This window comes from Alexandromys fortis, unplaced genomic scaffold (genome assembly GCF_014885135.2).
Source record: "Alexandromys fortis isolate MF-2015 unplaced genomic scaffold, M_Fortis_MF-2015_v1.1 scaffold_48, whole genome shotgun sequence".
In the NCBI taxonomy this organism is placed as follows: Eukaryota; Metazoa; Chordata; class Mammalia; order Rodentia; family Cricetidae; genus Alexandromys; species Alexandromys fortis.
The window spans coordinates 2,960,739-2,987,507 of NW_026067947.1; the positions used below are offsets into that span (position 1 = coordinate 2,960,739).

The following is a 26,769-nucleotide window of genomic DNA, read 5'->3' on the forward strand; positions in this document are numbered from 1 at the left end:
AAAAATGGTTCCATAGCAAAGAGCACTTGCAGAGGACTGTGGTTTGGTTCCCAGCATCCACATAAAGGCTCACAACGATACATATACTCCAGTGCCAGAGGATCTAACACCCTCATCTGGTCTCCATGGACACCAGGCATGCATGAGGTGCACATACATACATGAGGCAAAACACATACATATAAAACAAAAACAAATAAATCTTTGAAAATCTTTTAAAAATAAGGTAGAATAAAAATTTACTTTTAGTTCAGCCTGTGTGCTAGCTGGCTGTACTTCAAGCACCCTGACTGTCTCTCCGCAGCTCTCTATGCGAACGTCCATTAGAGCATTTATGACACTGGACTGTCATTGTTTCTGCTCAGTTCAATGCTTACATGAGGATGTCAAAATACTGAGACAGACTAAGTCACCGAGTGGGTGCAGTGTGTAGTAACTACTTGGTAAGGGCTAGTGTGAGCGGCATGTGGAGATTAGTGAGTGAGAGAACGGCTAATTCGCTGCTCTGTTCTCATGCTTACTTCCAGGGACTTTGTGTTCTGTAAGAATATGCATATTTGTACCTTTATAATGTGTGTGTGTGTGTGTGTGTGTGTGTGTGTGTGTGGTATACGTGTGTGGCATGTCTCTCTGTGTGTGGTTTCTGTGTGTGTGTGTGGTATGTGTATATGATGTGTGTGTGTGTGTGCCTGTGGATGTGTGGATGTCTGTATGTTGCTGGGATAAAACCCGGGGTCTAAAACAAGCTAAGTACCTGCTATATCACTAAGCTCTGCCCCATTCTCAGTCTTCGGAGGTTAAATTACACAAACTTGTAATAATAAATAAAATCCTCAATCTTAATCAATCACCATATTAATTACAATCAAATGAGATCAGGGTTAATAATTGTGGCGATATTTTGTTTGTGCTATAACAAATAAAGCTGACCTGAAGACCAGAGTGCTAGTCACACTATTTAGCCACAGAGGCCAGGCAGTGGTGCCACACACCTTTAATCTCAGCACTCGGGATCAAAGGCAGACAGGTTTCTGTGAGCTCAAGGCCACCTTGGGCTACACGAAATTAATCCAGTCTAAAAGAGAAACAGAGCCTGGCAGGGATGGCTTACACCGTTAATTCCAGTATTTGCAAGTCACACACCTTTAATCTAAGCACTAGGGAGGTGGAGACAGGAGGGGATATGGCTGGGTGGAGAGAGAAATAAAAGGCAGGAGGAGACAGGAGCTCATGGCATTAAGTCGGAGTACTTGTGGAGACAGAAGACCCCATTCGATCTAAGGATTTCGTAGAAGTAAGAACTAGCGGCTGCTGCTCTGCTTCTCTGATCGTTCGGCTTTTGTTCCCTAATATCTGACTCCAGGTTCTTATTATTAAGACCAATTAGAAATCATGAAACAAATAATCTCATGAGAAAAAAAAAAAGCTGTGTTCTTCATCCCAAAAACATAACCCACCATGGCTTACTGACTCTGTCACATCTTTTCCCAAGTCGGGTTGGTTTAGAAATGGCTTGATTTTTCTTTTAAATGTGTTCTTCTTTATAAATCTAGTACCTTTCTGGTTTGCCTACATTCCTCTCCTCAAAGATGATGTACCCAAGACTGATCTCTTATGTTGAGAGCACTCAATTTTGCAAAACAAAACAAACAAACAGCAGCCATGGCAGTGAACAGGTGAGTTCAGGAGCAATATTCCAATAAACTTGCTGGTGGGCAGGGAAATCTCCATCTCCAATAATTTTACTTTCCAAGAGCCATTGTCATTCTTCTCCGGATTTAACTCCTGGCCTTAAAGAAAGTAACACCTTGATTGCCTTGTCAGTCCTACCACAGGGAAGGGCCAGGATTGGTCCCTGGGTCTGTTTGCCATTGCATGTTCTAAAGACCTGTTCTCTTATTAACGATCTCTTATTAAAGTTTCAGATCATACGGTCATCGGAATATGAGGACATTAGCAGAGGCTAGCCTCTCAGCAAGCAAGGTAAGAAATATGAGAGCTTTAGAGTCTAGCAGATCCAGGACCCACAGGAACCACTACAGGGTGTCCAAGGTGAGGGCACACTGGGAAACCTCAGCAGGTATCAGGGTCCTTTCATTAAACCAGTTTCATCCAGATGCCAGTCAAAACCTAATCTACGGAAGAGCTGCAGTGCAGCCTTAGTTGGGCATTTCATCTGCAGCTGCACACTCTCCAATTAAACATTAATATACTGTGCTGGAAATGTATACAAAATATATACACTGTATACAAAACGGTGAGGCTCCTGGAATACATTCCCCAACTCAGTTTTCTAAATAGTGCTGTGAGACAGTGAACTATTTATTTTCTTTCTAATTTTTTTGTGTGGGGGGAGGGGCAAGTTGTTTGAGACAAGGTTTCTCTATGTAAAAGAGCCCTGGCTGTCCTGGAACTTGCTCTGGAGCTCACAGAGATCTGCCTGCCTCTGCTTCCAGAGTGCTGGGATTAAAGGTGTGCACTACCATGCCAGGCTTGGACTATTTATTTTCAAATTCATCTGTGCATATTTTTGGAATTACAGTTCTCTAAATTGTCTCTGAGTTCAACCTACTGTCAATAAATCAATATATATATATGTGTGTGTGTATATATATATCATAATATTTCTTTTTTGTAGAACTCCAATTGGAAAACTGTATGGCTAAAAAAATGCAGTGGAAAGATGAGCTGCTTGGCATTTAGGTCTCACGCAGCCTGGGCAAACTTAATAAGCCATCATCCTAAACGCTGCGTGGACCTCATAGGATACAGCAATGTACAGTGATATTACTTGCATCTGCTCAGTTCAAAAACTGCAAAACCAAAGTGGAAGACTAAAGAAGTGTTCACTAGCGACAAACATACAGAATATGGGTTGTCCTATACCAATATGGCAGACACAGAAGTCAAGAGTCCCAGTATGTCTTCCTGACTCCATGGTGCTGGTTTCTGCTTTTTCTTTCTGCATTCCGCACAATGAGCAGAGCAGGTATTTGTTTATGGTGCACCTGTTGTTCAAAACTCTGCAAACTCACGCCATGCAACAAGGCTCACATGGGAGGTTTATTGGAAGAGGAGAGAGAAGGGGCAGAGAAGGGGGGGAGCAGGGGAGAAGAAACCAGTCCCTGGGGACAAGTGGTGGAAGAGAGAAACAGAAAGAGACAGAGGGAGAGAAAAAGAAAAAGAGGGAAGGAGAAAGAAAAAGAGAGAGGGAGAGAGAGAAGGAGGTGGGCAGCCCCACCTTTAAAAGGGAACACTGCAAACGCCATAGAATAGTGGCTGCAGCTGAAGACCTATCCTGTCAGGACCCCAAGGGCAGTCCATTACAGATGCCTGAATACTAACAGCACCAGCAGAAGCAAAGTCCTGGACAAACTCAGAGTTTGCATTCCAAACAGCACTCAAGTTCTCGATTGGCATACGCCTTACACTCGCAGCATGTGTGAGGCTGAGATGTGGGCCAGTCTCAACACTTACCTGAAAGGTAACCAAAAATGCAGGCAGAAAATCAGGTAAGTGATTTTTATCAAGACCCACTATAACGCAAAATAATGAAATAATGCAACAAACAAACAAATAAAAAGAAGACACGCATCACAAAACTGTGAAGTATAAAGACTGGATCCAAAGCAGAAACGCCTGAGGGCGCAGGAAGAAAAAGATGCATTACGTCATGTATATCCCAACGTGACACCACGCACTCGCCTTATGCATCACTTCCGGGGCTTCGTAGATGAACGCCACGGTTAACGGAGCGGGGACTACCAAACTCTTATATGGTACACTGAGCTTCCTTTTCTGTTACATACAGAAAAACTTCTCAAGGTTCTCTCCCAGGAGACACAGCTCAGTCCTGTGATTTAAGAAGTAGTGGGTGCTGGGTCGCAGGGGTGGTAACTATGTATTCCGCTGTGCTCCCAGGACTGAACCACCACCCAACAGTCATCTGCAGACATGAAACCGAGACCTGGAGGGAAGATACCTTGCTGAAATCAGACATGCTTGGTTTCAAAATGCAAACAACGGAGGGAAATTCCACAAGCACACGACCAGGCACTTCGTGGGGGAAGCCATGGCGCTTCACCGACTCAAGGGGGAGCCGTTCCTAACCTCAGACGTCCTCGGTTAATACAGCGAGGTATTTTCTGGCAGATGGCAGTAGATGCTTCGATTGTCATAAAGTCGGCTACATTAGGAAGCTATTATGACAGAGGAGAGTCCTGACAGAGTGGCTTCGTCTGGATTTTTAGTGGGTGCTATGGGCTGTTAGTTACTCTGTCATCCAAGGTCATTTCCCCACAACTCAAAAGATGAGGCCAGAATGGCAGCCACCACAGCTGCACCGCGGCAGTGTGTACACAGAGTTCAGAAGAGAGAGAGCAGGGGCTTGGGGGCCAAGAGCACCCCAAGCAGGTGGGGGCAAGACGCCTTTTCCTCCAAGCATACCCGGGCCCTACTCTATAGTAGTTATAGGGTGTGATGATTAATTATTGCCAACTTAGCAACATCACTTGGGAGACCAACCTCTGGGCATATCAAAGAGGGATTTTCTAGACGATGTTAAGTGAGGTGGGAAGACACAACCTAATAGGGTAGGTATGGCAAGTGGGTCCCTTTCAGTGGGCAGGCATACTGCATATGATAAGAAAGCAGAAGCATGAGGGATGCCAACAGTCATCTCTCTGCTTCCTGACTGTCCATGTAGCTAGTGGCCATGAGCTCCTGCTTTCTCTGCCATGACAGACTCTCGTCCCTGGAGCTGTGAGCCCAAATAAGCCCTTCATCCCTCCAATTGCTTCTTGTTAAGTATCTGGTTCCAGCACCGAGAAAACTTACTAATGCCTGGAACTTGGTGAGGCTGGCTGGACCTCTGTCTTTAGTAGCTTTTCTTCAGGCTGTCTAAAGAAATGGTCACTCAACAGCAGCCCAAATCTGGCCAACCACCTGTATTATATGGCCTTGGAGCTAAGTTGCTTTTATATTGTTAAACAGTTGGGGGAAAACCATACAAAAGTAGAGTATTCCACGACATGCGAAAATTTGAAATTCAAACTTGAGTGCCCACAAGTGTGCTGGAATATGGCCACGTTCATTCATTTCTGCATTGTCTGATTGTCTGTGCTTTAACATGACAACGGCACAGTGAGTAGTTGCCATAGAGACAGTATGGCCCACAAAGCCAAAAATATTCACTATCTGGTCCTCTACAGAGAAAGACGGCTGACCCCTGGTCTAAAGAAAGAAAGGAGTTACTCTCAAATCAAATTCTATTTTTGCCGAGATCATGAGACATTCCAAGCAATATGGCAGGTGTAAGAGTTTATATATATACAAACTTGAAACTGAGACGGGGGGTGGGGGCAAGGTCAAGTCCGTCACCTAGCCCCCTTGACTGCACCTTGAAATGCCATCAATCAGTGTGTGCCTTGCAGAACTGGGGAAGGGCTCAGTAGAAATTTTAGCACGCAAACCCCTGACACAATCCAGGGGTGTAACAGGACCCCGGTGATGTCATATGATAAAGGAGATTTCTCTGGAGGTTTCTACATGGCATTGAGCTGGAGAATTTCCAAGAAATTGAATTTCTAAAGTGCCATCCTTGACGCTTCAAAATCATTCCACCCAAGCACCAAGCCTCCTTGAAGAAAACACTGTCTTTTCAGTGACCCTTGTCGCTGAGTGTCGTCCTCAAAGACATAAATTGGAAGCTATTTTCTTTCCAGCGAGACAGACTAAATCCAGGATGTAGATTTTCCAATTAGGCTCTCTTTAAACATCTGTTGGTAGGGCTGCATTTAACATTAGTTATTTGAGCAAAGCACAATTTGATTAGACTGTCTGAAACTAAGCCAAAGTCTGCAAAATAATAGCTCAATTAAATTCTGTTTTGCTTGCATTTGTCTTAGATTTTCCTGAGTGTGATACTACTCCAAACAGTCAAGCAAACCAGTTCCTTTCAGAATGAGAGATTTAGGTGTCTTTTCCATCCTCCCTCCATGTATATTTAATAATCTTTCCCATCTTCGCTATGCTTCATTGAACTTAATCTTGACACCAAATACATGTCCGTCTTTTTGCCTTTAGTCTCCTCTAGTTTTCTAGGCTTGTGAATTAAAGTTCTCTGCCACTATTGTACCTAAATAGATTAGCAAATCTATAAAAGCAGGCAGAGGGCATTAGGGCAGCCTACCCTCAGTGAAGGGGTTCTCTTAGCTTGCACTCTTTACCCAACATGCATTTCAGGCATTTGAAGTCCAGCTAAGGGGAGGAGTGCCTTTGGAGTCTTAATGATGTTTACGGTCTTGAAAAGTTGCTGGAGGACCATGAACCTGAAACCAGTGTGCAGCCTCGTTATCGAAAGCAGTCTGCCAATGGACCTTTCATCTCGCTTATGTATTCCAAGCATTCATTTCCCTATTCACTAATTCATCACTCACCCTGTCATTCCCTCATCCACTAACTGCTTTCTCATTTAGTAACTCATTCATGAACGAGGCATCCACCAACTAAGGAGATGGCTCAGTTGGTCAGCTGCTTGCTATGCAAGCAAGAGGACCTGAGCTTGATCTCCTGAACCCATTTTTTTTTGTATGTGCTTGCAACCCCAGTACCAGGGAGGCAGAGGCAGGCAGATCTTTGTGGTTCACTGGCCAATCAGCTTGGACTACTTGCTGAGTTCCAGGCCAGTGAAAGACAAGTATCTTCACCCAAGGAAAGATGCCCAAGGTTGATCTGTGGCTTCCTCACGCTCATGCGCATGCGCATGCACACACGCATGCAGCAGGTACGCATCGTCTAACTTGCTACAGGCATGGTCCATGGGGACCAGGAGGTGAGATTTACTCCTTACCTTTGAAGACAATCTAGCATTGGTTCCTAAGGAAAGGTGCACCAGGTGGATATTTCAGATCCATCTGATTCTCAGATGGGAGGTCTGAGGTTTTCCTCACATATATTTACCTGTCAGTAGACAGCAAAGACTGTCTCCAATCTACTGCTCAGACATCTATCTGGGTGACAGTCAGTAACAAGCAAACTGAGACATGTGACCTGGAGTCTTGCAAGTAGCTGTTTTCTCTTTAAAACGCAATCCTGAGAGGAGTGCTCTCTTCTGAGAATGTACTGTTTCTCAAGCCCAGTGCGAGCGACTTTCAGGCCCTAATCACTTAGCCTTCGAAATTACCTTTAGGTAGGCAGGCTAACTGGCCATATTCTCTAGATGAGAAAATGGAAATAAAGAGAGGTTAAGTTACTTTCCTAGGGCCGCACGGGAATAACATGCTATCAGGACTTGATTTGTCCGTCTGACCCTGGGAGTCACGCTGTTAATAGTAGCATGATTCAGCCTCCTCCCTGCCATATTTATTTGGACATGTGGATTTCCAAAACGCTGTCCTGCACAGTTAATGCAGTGAAAGGACTACGTATACCTTAGATCTGACAATAAAGAGATCCAGTGCTGGAGACAGATGGAATTTACCTAGTATCCTGGAAGGATATTGGGGAAATATACAAAGTATATATTTAATTTGAGGCAAGATTTCCATAACTATCAAGGAACCATTTAAGCTTCTCAGATAAAAAATAAAACATTCAAGTACTTTCCCACTTTGATATGTTTTTCAGTTGCCAGTAAATCCTGGTAAAGAGACCACTGCCTCTAACATTGGTGCCCTGGGCAGGCATAGGTAGTCAATTACCGAGTCTAATCTGGACCCACAATCACTAAAACAGCTTTGGCAGATACACCCACGCACACACACACACACATATACAAAGACACATACACACACAAATTAGTGGATACAAGAGAATTTCTCTGCATAATTCTATGTGGCCTACTAGTATTACTTTTGTTTCTAGACTAAATAACAATCCATTTGTGTTATTAAATAAAAAACATACCAGACATAATTTTATTGCTGTCTTACTAAGAATGGTTTCATTAGGTCTGAGAGGTGGCTATCCATGAGCATACAAGGGAATGTGTAGCCTCTGTGTCCTACAGCCAGGGACGGAGAAGAAATCCTCTCTACACAGTGTTCACAGGTTAATGACAAGGAAGCTTGAGACATAGGGCAGTGCTCAGCGAAAGGGGAGGAAAGGGAGACTGCTCAAGTCATGGGGCACACCATCTGTTTCTGAAGATAGTCTCTTGAAATGTAAAGCATAATTTAATCACCAGGCTTATTTATTCTAAACAGCAGGTAGTGGCAGGCGATCGCGGTAGTTCTAGATGCCTTGGACTTTCCAATGTTCCCATGAGGACTATACTTATTTCACCCGGTGGCGGTGATGGTGCACGCCTTTAACCCCAGTACTAGGGAGGCAGAGGCAGGAGGATCTCAAAGTTCGAGGCCAACCTGGTCTACAGAGTGAGTTCCAGGACAGGCAGGGCAACACAGAGAGACCTTGTCCCAAAAATGTGTCTCCCCCATCTTCCCAGCTAGGCTACAGCCGTTTTTAGTGAAGAGTTAAGGGAAGACAGAATCTGGGCTTGGTCTGACTGACAAGGGGCAGCATTGAAGAGTTCTGAAGGGCAGTGGGTACAGGTCTACAGGAAGGTTTAGAGCGAAGTGTGGAACATGAAACACCTACAAAGGAGAGAGGGTGCTTCAGGTTTGGGGGTGACAGTGCAAGAAGGATGGGAAGTTTATGCATATGTATCTCAGCTTTTCAAGACAGAGTTTCTCTATAGCTTTGGAGCCTGTCCTGGAACTAGCTCTCATAGACCAGGCTGGCCTCGAACTCACAGAGATCCGCCTGCCTCTGCCTCCCAAGAGGTGGGATTAAAGATGTGCGCCACCACTGCCCAGCCATGCATATGCAGCTGATCAACTAGCCCCAGAACAGAGAGTGACAGCAGGGAACACAGAGGCAGGAACGGAAGACATCAGCAGCGGAAGGAAAGACGGCAGCTATGACAACAAATGCAGAGAGGATGAGAAGACAGTGCGTCCAAGACCAACACGACATTAGCACTGCTGACTAATGCGGCCAGAGACACAGCCATCTGCCTGGGACGAACTGTGGAAGGACACTGGAGGCAGCTGAGAGCAGCTTCCATGGGACCCTTCATGCATATCTGATGAAAGAGAGGGACACACTGTAGGGGAAACGGGAATTGAAGACAGGAGAATGGCTTCTAGAAAAGAACTGGAAAGAAAGAAAGGGAAAAAAAAACCCATGAAGTCCAGAAACTCCAATTTCAAAAAGTTTAGAAGAAGCCAACCTCACAGCTAAATACAAGTTAGCCAAGTTAACATACAGTACTAGAATGAGTGAGAACAGAGACAACATCAGAATTCGGTGGATTTGTAGGGTAGGGATGAGAAAAATGAGGGGGGGGGGCAAAAGCAAAGAAACAAACAAGCAAGCAACACAAAAGCTAAAGCAGTCTACCGAATATTCTGGAATATTCTGGTTCTAAATGTTCAGCAGCCACAAGAAGTAGAAGAGAGTGGTTTGGAAGGTAGAAGCCACCCAAGAGTTTGGAACTACCCATTTAAAATCCACATTTACCAGGAATCCCAATAAATGTTGGGCTCTGTCGGCCGGAATATTTACCAGAGTAGTTCACCAGGCTGTAACGAAAAAGGACAAGGGCTGGTGCTCTTTGCCCAGTTGAGTCTTGGTGGTTTTAAAACTCTACTGCTTAAGTAGTTAAAAATCTGTCCTTTTGATGAGGGGGGCAAGCTATGAATAGAAGGCAGCAACCCAGGCCCTTCAGAAACAATGAGAGCTTGGTCTCTGTAATTTACTGGGCAATAATTTAAAACTCAAACAATCCCAACAGCAAGGAGACTGAAGTCTAGCAAAAGTTCAAAATGGGATATGTTCTCTTTAAAATCTTGAGAGCAACTAAATATGACAACCATCTGATGTATGAAAATTATTCACAACCAAAAACAGACAGTCTGGAAATAGCCGGGATGACTTCATTTAGACAGAATTACCCAAATCTGTTTCTAATATACACAGTACACATAATAAATTTTTACAATATGACAAGCAAAACAAACTTAATAAAAGTTCCCGATCTTTTGTTACACAAGCATGCTATATCCATGGTATGTTTATAATAGTTTGCTCATGATATCACAACTCAGTAACAAAGGCGTAGGCAATACAAAAACAGTTACTAGGCATGACATCAGCTCACAACTACCGTAATTACATCGAAACACAAATTTCCCAAACTGTACATTTTCCAAACTGCTTCTCAATTTCAACGACTGCGTTTAGACAATTACTTACAGAGTGGTCTGCAGGCTTTGAGTAATACCCGGCTTTCTTCTCTTTCCCAAGCGTCATTTCCCTTCAGAAAGCGCATATTTCAATTACAGGCGCTATTTTTCAGACATGCCCATAAACACATGTCCAAATTAGGAGACCATGTGGTCTGGTGGTTAGTGAGGAGCACCAGGCATTAGCAACGCCCATTCTGTTCCCTTCGCTGTGCCTGTGTGCTGTGCCCAGGAGACTCTCAAGGCAGCTTCAAAATGATGCAGACTATATTGCCAGATGAAGTGGGCGGGAGTCCTGGATGGGTCACTTCTCAGGTTCATGGCCTCTGGCAAGATCACTCTTTCCGCTACTTTCCTCCTCAGGAGATGAGAGGAGTGAGGGCTGGGGAGATGGATTAGTCAAGGGTCTGTCGGCATGAGGACATGAGTTCAGATCCTAAGGACCTATGTAAACCCTGGCCAGGGCAGAGCTCCTGGACCTTGGTAACAAGGGAGGCAATAAACAAGAGCATCCCTGAGGCTTGCTAGCCAGTCAGTCCAGCCTAATCAGTAAGCTCCAGGTTCACTGACTCTGTCTCAACAAATAAGGTGGGCGGGCTGGAGAGATGGCTCAGTAGTTAAGAACACTTGCTGCTATTCCAGAGCTCTTCCGATCCCAGCACATCAAGGCACCTCACAACTGTCTCTAACTCCAGTACTAGGGAACCTGATGCTGTCCCTCGGCATCCCCTCACATACAGACACACGTGTACATGTAAGTAAAAATAAAGAACTAAAATAAGATGGAAAGTGACTGATATCCCAACACCGATCTCTGGCCTCCACATGCATACCTGCACCTGTGTACAAGCACATGCACACATGTGTACAATAGAGATGGGGCTAAAACTCCCACAGGGCTGCTGTGGAGGAGCTGCCTGCCGGAGAGAACTACATAACCCCCGGTGTTTATTATCACTGTGGTTATCTTTCTGGACAGATATCTGAAAACCTAGCTCAACTGAACCTGACCCACAGCGTAACTCTTCTGAGGTCAGGGCAGGGTGGTGTCCTGATCACAGGCTCTCCACAGAGTGACTTTCAAGTCAATACAGTTTGAAAGGCATGAATGCATGCATGAAGGAAGGATTACATCCACTACTTTCAGAAGTGAAAAATGCGATCTGGGCTTCATGTTCTCTAATTGCTTTCATGTTCTTGCAGCTCACGCTGGCGAGATTGTTGAGCCCATTGGAAATGCCCGGCTGAGGGGAAAGACTGCCGTGCCCATGATCTCAGAAGAGGTTCTTCTGAGGATCAAAGTTTGCACGCCCGTGCCATATGTGTGACCTCTGCCTCACTGTGTTTTGAGGTCAGCTGGCTTTCCTGACCAGGCAGGGTGCCAGGGGAACACGACTCCCCCCATTGTCACTTCAAGTCCATGATGTTGCACCAAATGCTGGTATTCTCGGCTTCAGGAAATTTTCTAACCACTGGACAGAGTCCAAGGCTGTGTGCTAATGAGTTTCAGGTTGGAGGACCTCACTGGGCATGTCAGGAAAGTGGCACAGTGTAGAGGGAGTTGGGAGCATGGAAGAAAATTCTCTCCCCCCCACACACACACAGAGGGGGAGCGGAGGGAGGGAGGGAGAGAGAAAAATGATGAAAAACCAGTAGTTAACCAATACTGGCTGCTCAGACTGACAGGGAACGTCACTGACCTCTGCACTCCATCAGAAATTCTTGCAGACTTACAAAAAAAATCAAGGAGTCCACTTTTATCACACACAGAGAGGCTCATATGGAAAAATGGAAAACACTACATCACTTGACCTCAGCGTGCCCCCTTTTAACCACAGACAAATACTGTGTACAAAAATCCTAAATCAACTTAAGATGTTCCAACAACACCAACCAAAAAGCCTTAATTTTCTGCATTAGACTTGATGATTACTATTTTGGGTCTTGCCAGTTTGCTTAGAAGGATTACACAGGAAAGAGACGTGTAATTCCAGGAAGGGTGTTTTATCACTCTGAGAGTAACACGAATGGGGTGACCTCTGATGAGGGGGTCTGGAGGTGGGGTTGGAAGGCTCATCCCGACTGACACTCCAGAGCAAGGCTGGCTCACTAGGGTGGGAAGTCACTCACCACTGACTCACCGTGATTTGCTTACATTAGCAGAACATTAAAACCGATTCTCAACAACATAAAGGCACCCTAGCCGGCTGCTGGTGAGTCATCTTAATGGGGAACCAAGTGTTTTTCTGCCTGTTGGATTTCATAAGGAGATTCTCACTAAGATACCATAGTGGATTCACATTTGGTTTCCTTCTTTCTTATTCTTTTTATTTAAAGAAAAAAGGAACTTATTTTTTCATCTGTGGGGGCATTTTACCTACATGTATGCCTGTGCACCATATGTATACAGTGCCCTCGGAGGGCAGAGGAGGGCACTGGGTCCTCTGGAATTGGAGTTATAAATAGTCGTCAGACACCACGAGAGTGCTGGGGATTGAACCTGGGTATCTCTGGAAGAACAGCCCATACTCTAAACCGCTGAGCCATCTTGCCAGCCTTTCTGGTCTATTTAAGAACCGCTCTTTTGGAAAATCTGACAGCCAGAACTTTGAAAAGTAAGCACACACACACACACACACGAACACACACACGCGAACGCACACACACATACATACACACACGCGAACACACGCCATCTCCACACTTGGGACTCGGGACTTTCAAGCCAGTCCTTTCACATCCTCTAACTGTCATCAGGATTTTTTCAGACAATATCTATAAAATTGATTGCTTGTAGTTTTGAGTTCTGCTCAACACATGGAAGCAATATAATTTAAAGCATTTTCAATGAGGGTGGAAAGAGATACAGAACCCCAGGAAGCCTCTGCAGAATTTGGACTGCGTGGGTCTGGAGGGGAGCAAACCAGAAGCAAAGGAAATGACCTGAACACTGCAAGATGCCGGAAACTCTGACAAAAACCCCAAATAAGGAACCTCGAAACCTCTCTATAATGCCGACTGACGTATCCTCCCATTAGATGTGAGTGATGGTTCTGGAGCATTAATACGTCCACTAAATCCTAGCTCCCTGGACCTAAGCTACCCTGTGCTCTGGAGCACAGGCGCCTTGACAGCGTGGCTGTAATCATATACGTGAGGCCCTCAGATGGCACAGTTGGCGAGAAACCTCATGCCTCCGCCCAAAATGTTGTTTTCACAAGTTTAATCTATGTATGAAGTAACCGATGGCGGGATCACGTGGAGTCAACATCTTCAGCTCAGCTGTGTATCACAGAAGCCACTATGGGTGGTGACACACTCCCGTGATGCTCAGCAACCGCGCAGGGCTCCAGCTCCCCCGTCTGTAATACTGCAAAAGCCGGTTGTTTCTTTTGTTCCCCTCACCCCCTCTCCTGAAACCCAAGTAGATGACCAGCAAGGGTCCGACGGTGTTAGTCCTAATTACCTTTTTTTTTTTTCACTCTTGATCCTGTGGCTCTCATAATTAGTTACCTGGGGCTGCAATCCAATTTGAAGTGATGACAAGAAAGTGATCCATGAAAAAGTAATAAGTTAAATCCAATTTCAGCCTTCCTCTAATTAAATGCACATGGAACTAATGACTCCAGCCCCAGAGTTTCAGTGATAATGGTAATTAGCGAGGTGGGAGTCGCTCTCTTTTTCAACACTGGAGGTGGAAACCACAAGGTAAAATGGTAGGAACACTCTTAATTACATGTGTCACTTTGTCAGCAATTTACACATTTTTGACCAGTCAAGTATGTTTTTTCTCTTGTCCCTCTCTCCACCTCCTAGCCCGTTGCCGTGATTACAACACAGTATCCCATGTTCCAACACACACAAGCTCAGAGGAGTAGTCAGCCTTGAGGTAAAGGAATCATTCTTCTTCCTTGCTGCTCACTGCCCAGATGCTCGCACGTACGCAGAGACACACATGCCAGTACTTATACACACAAAGATACAATAGACGGCCGCAACGAGAAAATTGCGCAGATCTAAGATCCCGCCCCTTGAAGTCAGATAGTCACAGTGGAATTAGTTTTTTATTCATACGGCTTTTGGTTTGTGACATGGAAAACATAATAATTTGCTTATTTATGGAAACCGCAACTTTCGGTAGGGGCTGGGAGAATACACATGGAAGGAGAGGCGACTATTAGTGTCTTGTAGCACATGGAAGGCCTGAGGCTCTCCAAATTCTGGCTACCCACCAGTGTTCCTCTCCTGCCTGGGTGTTTGCTGGCAACTCCCATCAACCTCTCAGAGTTTGTTTTCCTTCTCCAGGAAGTGGTCGCCTAGCCCACAGAACTGCTATGCGGCTGTTCTACACTGAGCACTGAGCTTCCATAAGCTAACACACTCTGCTCGTGGTGATACATACACGGTTTGGTGGGTAGTTTTTATGACAACTTGACACAAGTTAAAATCATCTGAGAGAAGGGACCCTCAACTAAGAAAATGCCTCCATAAGATCAGGCGGTAGGCATTTTCTTTTTTTTTTAATTTATTTTTATATATTTATTTATTAAAGATTTCTGTCTCTTCCCCACTGCCGCCTCCCATTTCCCTCCCCCTCCCCCAATCAAGTCCCCCCCCTCCCTCGTCAGCCCAAAGGTTCCCTGCCCTGTTCTATCGGGAACTCACCAAGGCCAGCTGGCCTGGGTCTGAAAAAAGCCCGGGATAAAACCGGTCTCGCTGAACATAGCGGACAAGGAGGACTACTGAGAACTCAAGAACAATGGCAATGGGTTTTGGATCCTACTGCACGTATTGGCTTTGTGGGAGCCTAGGCAGTTTGGATGCTCACCTTGTAGGCATTTTCTTAATGATTGATGACAGAGGGCCCAGTCTATTATGGGTGGTGCTATCCCTAGGCTGGTGGTCCTGGATTCTATAAGAAAGCGGGCTGAGCAGAATGAGAAGCGAGCCAGTAAGCAGCATCCCTCCATGGCCTCTGCATCAGCTCCTGCCTCCAGGTTCCTGTCTGACTCCCTTTGATGATGAACAGTGCTGTGAAAATAAAAGCCAAGTGACCCTTTTCTTCCCAGGTTGCTTTTGGTCATGGTGTTTCATCACAGCAATATCAACCCTAACTAAAAAAAAATAACATTTAATGTGCACTTTAATATTCAAGTGCACAGAGGTAAGCTAAGCATATATAAATGTCCAGAGCAAGATTACCAATAAAATAAACACACCCAGTCATGGAGTGGGGTTGTCCTTGTAAGACTGGCACATAGTTGTATTATATTTAAATAAGAATGAAACAGGCAACACAAGCCCTGTTGACACATGTCACGTCACCATTCTGGAGGAAAGGACAGAATGGGACTATTAGAAACAAATCTAAAGCCAGCACTAGGAACTTCGGCTCCTCAGCGAGCCACATGAAACCCTTAAACACTGAATGCAAAGGAGTGCAACATAGATATTTGCTAGAGGGAGGGAAGGCCGGTGTTCTTGTCTTATATATTTAAATTATTGTTATTGGGTGTCCACGGGTGCACGATGCATGCATGTGAGCCACGGCCCATGTGTGGAAGTCAGAGGACAGCTTTGTGGCGTCAGTTCCGTCCTTCCACTGTGACACCGGAGCTCAAACTCAAGCCAGTAGGCTCGTAACAATAAACGTCTTCACCCACTAAGCCAGCTCTTTGGCTTCTTCGGTCATTTATTTTTGATAGTTTGTATGATCTAGAAGATTTAGAAAATACTTCAAAAATAATTTCTATTTTTTTAATTCCTTATCAAAACTTACTTTTAGGGATGTGGGATTCTCCAAAGGTGTGCAGAAGACATCTCATTAAGGGACCAATGCTTTGACTTTTCTGACCTGTTTCCAAGACCAGAGATGCTGGCTATAGGCACTGCTCGCTTAGACCATCAAGGGACATGATTCAATTACCTGAATCACTACGTTGCTAGCCCAGTGCACAGGGGTATTTTTTATGGACTGGTATTCCATGGCCATCCCATCTCACTAGTACAACAGAAAACTGAAGTTTCTTTAAGGGTTTTCTCTTAGCAACTCATTCCTTAGAGAGTGACAGAGAAATGATTTGACATGCTATACTGTGTGGCATTAAGAAAATGGGGGAAAAAAAAACCTCTTGTTGCCTAAAGAACATTTTAAATAACTGCAAATTTAAAAAATGGCTAACAAAACCAAACACCTGTGGAATCTTGTGCTTTAACCTCAAAGCTGGACCCCTTCTAATCCTGAGTCAAAGGCTGGCCTGGTCCTCCAGTAGATTTCACTAATAATTCTTTAAAAAAAAAAAAAGCCCCCCTGTGTCAGGGGCTTGCACAGCCCATAACCTTAAAGGGAAAGGGACAGACAAGAGGGGAACTGGTCAGACGCCTGGCTTCAAGTTCACGGTATCTACAGCCAGCCTGGAGTGGTGGTCAGCTTTCCACTGAAAGTAACACACAAGGCTTGCTTTCTGTCTCCACTCACACGCTGTGGAACCTGCGTATACTTTTACTTTCTGAGGAGAAACTGTGTCACTTGACTTCCTTCCAGGGGCTGTGTTCCAGCCAGCAAGTAAAACGCTTAAAGAACCAAAAGGAATTACTACCCAGAAACGGCAGTCAAGGTTCCAAAATTTGATCAATAAAAATTATTCATCTATTGCAAACTAATTGCTAGCCAGTAGAGTCTCCTGCTTTGAGGGTTACGAACACACCTGCACCATTAGGCATTTCTTCCACTTGTTTAAGCAATCTTCCGAAGTATATAAATATTTATAAAAGGAAGCCTACTATTTTTACCCACCTCTATTTTTTTTTGAGCAAAATCAAATTAATTCATTTATAGCTGCAGAAGCATTCTGAAGGCAAGGTCTGTGTCAACAGTTTAGGGTCCTATGAGCACTCGCCCAGCACCCAGCACACAGAGGCTCTTCTGGGAATGTTCGCCAAAATGCATTTAATGAATTCAGATCATTCTGATTGTGAATTTAGGATGGAGCCAATTCTCAATTTCCATTTCTATCATTCATAAGAGAAATTTGCAAGGCAAATTAACAGCATAAGCAAAAAGACAATGTAAGACGATGAGCAGAATACCGGTCAAGAACCCCAAAAGTGGCCTATACACCTGGCTCATGCCTTCTTCATCGATTATGCAGGCTGTGTCTGGAGAACTCAAGCGCTGAGTGAGATCCGGGCATGCATCTGCAGCCTGCCTTTCTCTAATATTGAAATTAGCCCACTTTGGTGACGTCTGGCTTGGCCTCATGATCTCTGTCTCTATCAAGTAACCACTTGTAGCCTCCTCTCACTTTTCCTTTCCTTTCGTTTGTCTCTTCAGCCTGTGAAACTGAAGTGCGCTGCCAAACACGAAGTGGGCAAGTGTGATAAATGCTTAAATACGAGCCATGGCATCTCTGGAGACGTAAGGTTTCTTTTCCTTTTTCCCCCTTCCATCTCAAGCTCTCAGCAGATCAAATCCTCCTTCCCTGTCAAGCCTTCCTCTATGCAGATCTGAAATCTGCTAGCACGGGTTTATGATTGCCGAGTTATAAAGGGTAAGGAGATCAGAGGGGAACGCTGGGCAGGGCGGCTGGAGGATTGCCTTTTTATTTCTGAGCTACTCCAGGCGAGACGCCCAGTGAGGACAAGGCATGCCAGAATAGACTTCTCTGTCAAGGTTATTTCTTCAGAGGAGCACCAAGGCTACATACATCCTTTTATAACAAGGTATTAGACCATGTAACTGAGGTTAGCAATTTCTCCTTTTTGTTAGTAGAAGGCCAGCTAAACTAATTAAGCTTCCTACTGGATTCTAGTGACCCTATATTCAGTAACACGTCAGGACACAAAGACATTCACACACATGCGCGCACGTATGCACACATATACAATAACCCCAAAAAATTGGTCTAAATTTTCTACTTGTCAGTTCTACCACTGATGGGCTAAAAAGAAACTCAGCATGATCCTAGCAGACTGGTCTTCATGATGGCCATTTTTTTATCCTTACTGCATGGACTGAAGTACAGAGCATATCACAGTTGGCTATCCCATTGTCCTAGTCATGATCATACATGCTACATGTCAGACTCCATGACGAGGTTGCCAGAATCCTTAATGGTCAAGAAGAAATAGAGTCTTCCAAAGGAACCCCCCCGAAACTTTACTTCGCATATCTAGTTAGCCCTGACGAACCTCTACCCATTACCCTAAATGCCATATTTTCAAATTGCAAGTACTGGGGCTAGAGAGATCGCACACTGATACAGGGCTTCCAGCATGAGTAGCTGAGTTCAGATCACAGCACACATGTGACAATGAGGCACAGAGATTTGTGACTGTAATTCCAGTCTGGGGAGGAGGAGACAGGAGGACCTCTGGAGCTCAATGGTAAGCAGCCTAATTGAACTGATGGATTCAAGTTCAATGAGAGATTGTGTCTCAAAAGGTAAGGTGTAATGCCAGGTATGGTGGTGTCCCCCTTTACTGCTGAGGAAAGAGGATTTCTGGGAGTTTGAGGCCAATCTGGCCTACATAGCAAGTTCTAGGCCACCCAAGGCTATGGAGTGTCTCAAAACAAAAGACTTATGGAGCCGGAATGAGTAACACATAACACATTCAGTGTCAGTCTTTGATATGTTTAACACACACACACACACACACACACGGAAAAGCAAATCCAGTTCATTTTTACTCATAATGACATTCAACTCTTTACAGCACTATGATTGGACAGTATCTTCATATAGTTTTAAAAACTTCAAGCCAAAGCTGCACTAGGGACACCCTCTTCCCGATACTATATTGCCATTTTCCCAATGCACTAGAGGCCTGATAAATTCAGCAGGACTCCTAGTATGTTCAAGGCTGTGAGAGGCTCCAAGAAGGAGGCCAAAGTACGGACAGGCATTTGAATCACTGAGTGACAGGCTGGGCCAGCTCCCTGTATACATTAATAAATTAGAATTTTAATTGCCTCTCTGTCTGCAGGAGATGCCCTGGTACTTTAATATGTACCAACAATTGGCTATGTTATGGAATCTGCAATGTGGCCTCCGCTGCTGACCCCTGAAATACAATTCCCAGACTGACTATGGAAACTGTTCAGTTTGATCCTTTCAACTTATTTGAATCCTGACAAATAAGCTCACAGCTGAAAGGTCAACACAGTCATATTTCATCCTCGTGAGCTGTTCTTAAGACATCTGCACAACAAAGCCCTTCTTATAACACCTGACATCCGCCCTCCACGGCACTGCACCTCATTATAACTGTCTCCCGCGCCCGTGTCCACGCCGCGGTAAGGGGGTGCGAGTTGCTGGTAGTTTACCAAACAGCTGTCTTTGGAAGAGTTTGTAAACAGCTCACGCCGATGTTCAACTTGCCCAAGAACCTGTCACTATAAGGCTGAACTTTTGTGGAAGAGGGACAGTTTCCCTGACACAACAGGAGAACCAGAATTGGCGTACCAAGGACAGGACAACCTGGGCAGGGTACTTTGGAAGTTGGCACTAATTTATCCTAACGCAGGGAGAAGTCAACACACGTAGACTGCACACTGACTGCTAAAACAGTGTGCCACTGATCTTCCCAAGTTGTCCCAAAATTTGCAGCGAGAAACCCGTCCATAGCCTCCATGTGGGGGGTGGGGGGGCACCTAACACCTATCTTCTACCTTGAACGTGGGCATAAATACAACGACTCAAGTTTCTTTGCAATTTCTGCTGCAATTTTCTACTCCAAGATTTGAATCCAAATTAGATTTTATGAACTCACTCCTCTTTCGACTCTATTAACCCCTTGGCCTCGATGTGCCTGAACGGAGAAGTTGTTGAGACAATCTCCTTTTGTTATCATTTCATAAAAATTGGTCCCCACTTTCAATTAATGATTCAGAAACATTCTGCAAACATCTACGGAAAGGAGGGCATGTGTTCTATTATACTCATTACCAGGTACAATATCAGAAGGGCGACATCCACATGGGGCTAAACAGAAGCTCTTGACACTGGGGACATCTGGAGCTGCTCAAGAGCACTCCTTTCTGGAGGGTTCATTGGGCACTGAGGAATGGTGAACAGCTTCCTTGGTCCAAAACTGATGAGATGTGAGGAACATCTCTTCACCCTTGTCCCCTAGTGATGATTAGCAAATATGTCTCCTGAATAAGGAACGTTACATGTTGTCAATGGGGAAGTCAATTAATCTAGCCACTGTGAAAAGGATGGTGAAGGGTCCTCAAACAGTATGAGGAGCCTCAAAAAACTAAAACCAGAACCATCACATGATTTATCTAGACCACTCCTGGGGGTAAACCAAAGGAAAGGAAATCAGTTGTGGTGGTAAGTGGAATGTCCCCCACAGTCGCAGGCATTTGCTCAGTCCCCAGTTGGTGGCGCTGTTTATGTGGTTCAGCCTTGCTAGAGGAATTAAGGCCCTAGGGTCTGACTTGGAGATTAAAAGCTTTGTACCATTCCACATCATTCTCTTTGCTTCCTGCTCGGGGCTGAAGATGTGAGTTCTCAGCTTTCTCTTGCCAAGTCTGATACTTGCTGCCAGGCCTCCCAGCCATGATAGCCTCTTATCCCTCTGGAATGGCAAGCCCAAATAAACCTCCTCATCCTGCAGTTGCTTTGAAGTTGCCTTAATCATGTGTTTTATGAAAACATAGAAAATAAATAATATATTGACATACTTACAGGATATTTGCAACTCATGATAGCTAAGACGTGGAATTACCCTACGTGCCTATCACCGGATAAGTGGATTAACAATAACGGGATCACTTCATCCACCAAGAACAGCTTCCTGTCATTTGTAGCAAAATGGCTGAAGAAGGAGGATGTATCACTAATGAAACTAGCTAGATCCAGAGAGGCAAGTGCTGTCTGCTCTTTCCCATTTGTGGAAACAAGAAGGAGTCGACTTGAAGGTAGAAAAATGGTTACAGGACCCTGGAAAGGGGGAACAGTGAAGTCGGATGGATGGATGGATGATGTGATCAGTGCTGTTTTATATATGTGTGAGTCCCTTGACATATTGAATTATGAGTTGAATTCCTTACAACATTAAAACTTGTGGCATAAAATACCCACCCCTTAAAACCCAAAACTTTAGGTCAAATAGATATTTTTCTTATGTCATATTCAGCTCATAAACTAAAAAGGCATATTTTGCACAAGACTTCCTCGGATAGTTTGCAATGGTATTGATAATCTGTCTCTTTACAGCTTCTCAGCCTTGGAAAAGGGGATGACAGTCATTTTTTTTTTTTTTTTTAAAGAATTGCTACCTGAAGAGCTGGTTGCTTGTCATTCCTCTTGGGAGACTTTAATCCACTAACTTGCTGTTGCTGCTGCTGCTGTTGCTGCTGCTGTTGTTGTTGCTGCTGCTGCTGTTGCTGCTGCTGCTGCTGCTGCTGCTGCTGTTGCTGCTGCTGCTGCTGCTGAAGAAGGAGCTGCCTTGCCACCTGCAGGGCCTGCAAGGAAAAGTAAAGGGAAAAGTTTTGTTATCACACAGGTCTGGGGACTCCCTCACAAAGAGGATCTTGGGGAAAAACCCTTCAGTGATGACATTCACTTTCTCATTTCCAGGCAAAGGAAATGGCCAATGAACCTTCTAGGTGGCCGACATAGAAAACATCCCAGAATGCGTCTGCATTTCCTTTGATTTGGTGAAATCACCCATGACATCTTAGGCACAGTTCTTATGTTAGTAGATACGGGATTTTTCTTGAGGAAACTTGGGACTCAAGTTTTACATATTTTAACCTCACCTGCATCCAAATAAAGAGAACGAGCTGGGCAGTGGGTCACAGGAAAGTGAGACACCACTGGAACAACGATTTCCACAGAACCCTTAGAGCAGATGGACACATATCAGGAATGATCTCACATTGATGGGCTGGGATAGGGCTCAGCTGGCAGAGGGCTTGCCAAGCACGCATAAAGCCCTGGGTTCAATTTCTCATGTGAACTGGGCATGGTAGCACAAATTGCAATCCTAGAACGTAGGAGGTAGAAACAGGGAGGTCAGAAGTTCAAGGTCATCCTCAGCTGAGCGTGTGTGTGTGTGAGTGTGTGTGTGTGTGTGTGTGTGTGTGTGTGTGTCTAGTATACTGATTATGTGTAGGTGCTCTTCTTCCCAACATGAAAACTTTTGGCTATGGTATCTCTAAAGTATTTCAAAGTCAAAGGTCATCCTCGGAGGTTGTGTTTAGCCTGAGCTGCCTGTGTAGACCAACAGACAGAGATAAAAGAAAAGCTTGACCTGGGGTCATCTTAAACATTTTGCTATGGTCCCAAGAACCAAACTAGTTAGGCTAAATGACTCTTTCAAGGTAGCAGTTATTGAAGTGGTATGAATTAGCAGTAAGACAAAATAAAAAGAGAGGAGACCTTTAAAGGTTCAACATAGTCGGGTAGTCGAGTAACCTTTTTTTTTTTTTTTAAAGTTCAAGCGAAGAAAGAAGTATTAGAAACATGGATATGGCCAGAATGAAGATATTCACTGCCATAAAACTAACAGCAGGTCACCACGCTCTTGTGAAACTGAGAGCGGGGTAAGCCGTAGGAACCTGAGGTGTACAGGCGCTGCGCTAGAAAATCACATGAGAAGTCAGATTGCTTGGGTCTACTCAAATGAGAGCCAAAAACATACATATAAAGAGCCAGAAAGGATGCTCTCAAAGTGATGTATTCACACAAAAGGAAAATTAATGCATATCATTTAAACGATTTGTAAAGATTAAATGATTGTGGGGGGGGCACATACATATATGTGCATTGCGCATGAAGGCCACATGGAGCACAGAGAGGGTGTCAGATCTTTTGGAGCAGTTACAGGAAACTGAGCTGTATGAGGTAGGTACTTGGAACTGAACTTAGGGTTCCCTGAAACAGCAGACAGGGCTCTTAACCACTGTAACATGTCGTTAGTCCCCCACAAATATATATTTTAATGTGGCAACTTATATTATTTGTGCCCCAAGGAAGAGGCGCACAGAGATGTGATCAATGCCCCCCAAACAAACTCTGATAATGTGGACTTGGAAAGTGGCCATAAAGGACTGGCATGGTCCTGGCTTCCTCAGAGAAGATCAGCCAAGTGAGTTGGATAGGGAAGTGCACAGGTAAAAGAACTCAATGGCAACGCTGAGGGCAGGACGGGTCGTAAGGCTAGGGCTCCCATGTGCTACACTCATGAGAACAGGGGAATGATAAACAGTGGAGGGATTCCTGCACGGGAGCAGACATCTACAGAAGATGAGCGTGTGATGGTGAGCATCCTTCTTAGCTGACTCAACAGAGCTCCTAAGGTAAGACTGTTAAAAGAACTTCTAGGATACTTCTTAGGACTGAGGCGTGCCTCCGCGCTAAGAAGCACCGAGGAACACAAACAAACGGAAGTGCCAAATGGCAGGAGACACGGGACAGAGCTTGTCCCCAGTTGTGCAGCCTGCCTATGACATCGCCTGACTACAGCCACCCTCTTCTGCCAGGCTGGCCGCCTCTACTGAACTCACCCCAAGAGCCCTGCATATAAAGTGCCCAGGCTCTCTCGCCTGGAAAGGAGAGGCTCATTTGCCTCAGTGCTGTCTGAGAGGGGCAGCTGGAAGGTAAGACGCCTGGGAGAGTTGCCTGGGACTCCAGCCTGCTGCCTTGGTGGAGGATTCACCATCACTGGACTCTGGGTTTCCTTGTCTCCTTGGAGACGTTCAGTACATGTGTAGGCGGAAAAGTGGGCAGAGTGAAGATTTCATTTATATCATATAAGAAAAATAGTCCCCTGTGCAAGGTGCCTGCAGGAGCAACGCCTCTCCTACTAGCCACATTCCCTTAGCTGTTTCCCATGAAGCTCCCCTGCTTTTCATGCAGGACAGGACACTATTCTACACCATGAGCCTTCCTGTAAGATGGTCCTGGGTAAATCCCCAAAGGGGCTCCAGCTGTGAGGTAGAAGCAGAGAGTGGGAGCGCAGCAGACAGAAAAACATACTGCAGAGAAATGCAAGAGGCGCACCAGAGGCTACCTGCGTGCAGTTCTGAGGCAGAGAACACCCAACTGCATTGTTACCCAGGATGCACAAAGCATTTGAAGACCAAGCTTTTGACGTTTAAACAACCGAAGTTTCTAGAACCAATACTGTCTAAGGATGGTATTATGTGTCTCACAAAAAAGCATTCATGCATACACAGTGACTCTCAGGAGCACATACATACATGTCAGAAGACAGGGGAGTTTCCTTCACAACCCATGTTGACTGAACAGGCTCTGCCTAATCATTATATGCTCGGAGCAAACTGCAGGAATCCTCAGGTTTACTCTGACAGTGTCAAGTGTGGAAAAAGTGACTTACATAGCTGATCACTTTTTAAATTATTATTATTATTACTGTGTATATGATGGCTGTGCATAGCTACCTGTGGAGGTCAGAGGACATTTTGTGACCTCAGTTCTCTCCTTCACCTTTATGTGTGTTCCAGGAATTGGATTCAAGACCTCAGGCCTGTGTAACAAGGGCTTTTACCCAAAGCTAGTCTGTAAACCCTGTGATGTTGAAAGAGGCCTCTTGTTTGTTTCCTCAGCTGCCCAGAAACTGAAATAATAATATAGAAACTATATTAATTAAATAACTGCTTAGCCTATTAGCTCTAGCTTATTAGCTAACTCTTACATATTAATTTAACCCATTTCTATTAATCTGTGTATTGTCACATGGCTGTGACTTACTGGCTAAAGTTTTGGCATCTTGTCTTTGGCAGGGCTACATAGCTTATCTCTGACTCCGCCTCCTTTCTCCCAGCATTTCCTTTAGCACCCCCCTAGCTCTGTTCTCCTATAGCTCTGCTATAGGCCCAAAACAATTTCTTTATTAACCAATGATATTCACAGCATATTTTACAGTGTCACACTTCCTCCAACAAGGCCACACCTACTATAATAAGGCCACACCTACTACAATAAGGCCACACCTCCTCTACAAGGCCACACCTCCTAAGAGTGCCACCACTCCTTTTGGGGGCCATTGTCTTTCAAACCAACACAGAGGGGTAGGGACCAGGAATTCAAGGTCAACCTTAGTTTGTGCTCAAGGTTGATCTGATCTGAGGAAGATTTGGAATCCCACATCACCGTGATGTCTTTTTCAGACCATATGAACTTATCTGCTCATATGATGAACCCCAGGCTCCCCACACATTTCACATGGAGAAGGAGGGAAGATAGAAACACAGAGAGGGCTGTAGGAACGTGTGTGTCTACCAAGGACACATCATTTAACCTCTAGAAGATAGAACAAAACATGGAGTTATACAGAATGGCTTTGGGGGTTGAGTCTGCAAGTGAATAAAAACAAAGAAAGGAATTCCAAGTCTCTTGGATAGAGAGAACATTAGGAGGAAAATAAATCACTGGAGTATAAAACTGTTACAAATGTCCCATGTTAATTCTCTTGCCTTATGAATATGGTAGCAAAGGGCGGGGGGGGGGGGGATACCACTCTCAAAAAATAAACTGAAAACCAGCATGGGCCTCAACAAGAATTTTAAAACTTAATTGATGTGAATGTATAGTATGCTTTGACATCCAGACACTAAGGGGTGTTTTCACAAATTCCCTATTATCTAAACTTGTACCATCTGGAGTTGAAGGTGTCGCCCACAAAAGAAATTGCAAAGCTTTAATGCTCAGACTTTGGGTTGTAATCCCAGGATTTAGAAAGTGAGGAGAGGGTGTCTTAGTTAGGGTTTCTTTGGGTGTGAAGAGACACCATGACCATGGCAACTCCTGGGCTGGCTTACAGTTTCGGAAGTTTAGTCCATTATCATTGTGGTGGTATGCAGGCAGTGGTGCTAGAGCTGAGAGTCCTACATCCTCACTGGCAGGTAACAGGAAGTGAACTGCCTTGCTTTACTGGGTATGCTGTGAACATATATGATACCTCAGAGCCCTATTTCACAGTGTCACACTTCCTCCAACAAGGCCACACCTACTACAATAAGGCCACACCTCCTCTACAAGGCCACACCTCCTAAGAGTGCCACCACTCCTTTTGGGGGTCATTGTCTTTCAAACCACCACAGGGGGTAGGGACCAGGAGTTCGTCAACCTTAGTTTGTGTTCACGGTTGATCTGACCTGAGGAAGATTTGGAAAGACTGCCCCACAGATCTGTGTAACAGCCATTTTGATCCACAGTGTGTCAATACAAATTGACACCCTTTATGTTAGGTTCCAGTACTTTAGTTCCAGGAGATGATCTTTATTCTAGCACCACAGAGAAATGAGAAAGGACAGATCTTCCTTTCCTAACAGTGTCTCAGTGACAACTGGAGAAAAGATTTCCATGTGCTATTAAAAGATAAAACCAGACTCACTGGAAGTAGACTAAGTATGTGGGTATGTGTCTGTATACATACGAGAGAGGGATGGAGAGGACAGGAAGATGAAGAGGAAGAAAGAAGAGGAAGAGAAGAAGAGGTGAGAGCATTCGTATGCAAGGACATGAATAAATCAAAGGGCTTCTCT

The 26,769-nt window shown here is 44.7% G+C and overlaps 1 protein-coding gene across 12 annotated transcripts in view; it reads right to left on the minus strand.

The window, feature by feature from the left end:
* Foxp1 (forkhead box P1) overlaps nt 1-26,769 on the minus strand; it is a 622,100-nt gene that overhangs the window by 127,629 nt on the left and 467,702 nt on the right. For all 12 annotated transcript variants that reach the window (XM_050149366.1, XM_050149370.1, XM_050149375.1 and 9 more), the window contains one exon: nt 21,535-21,720. In XM_050149366.1, the coding sequence (XP_050005323.1) occupies nt 21,535-21,720 (186 nt within the window). The remainder of the gene's footprint in view (nt 1-21,534; nt 21,721-26,769) is intronic.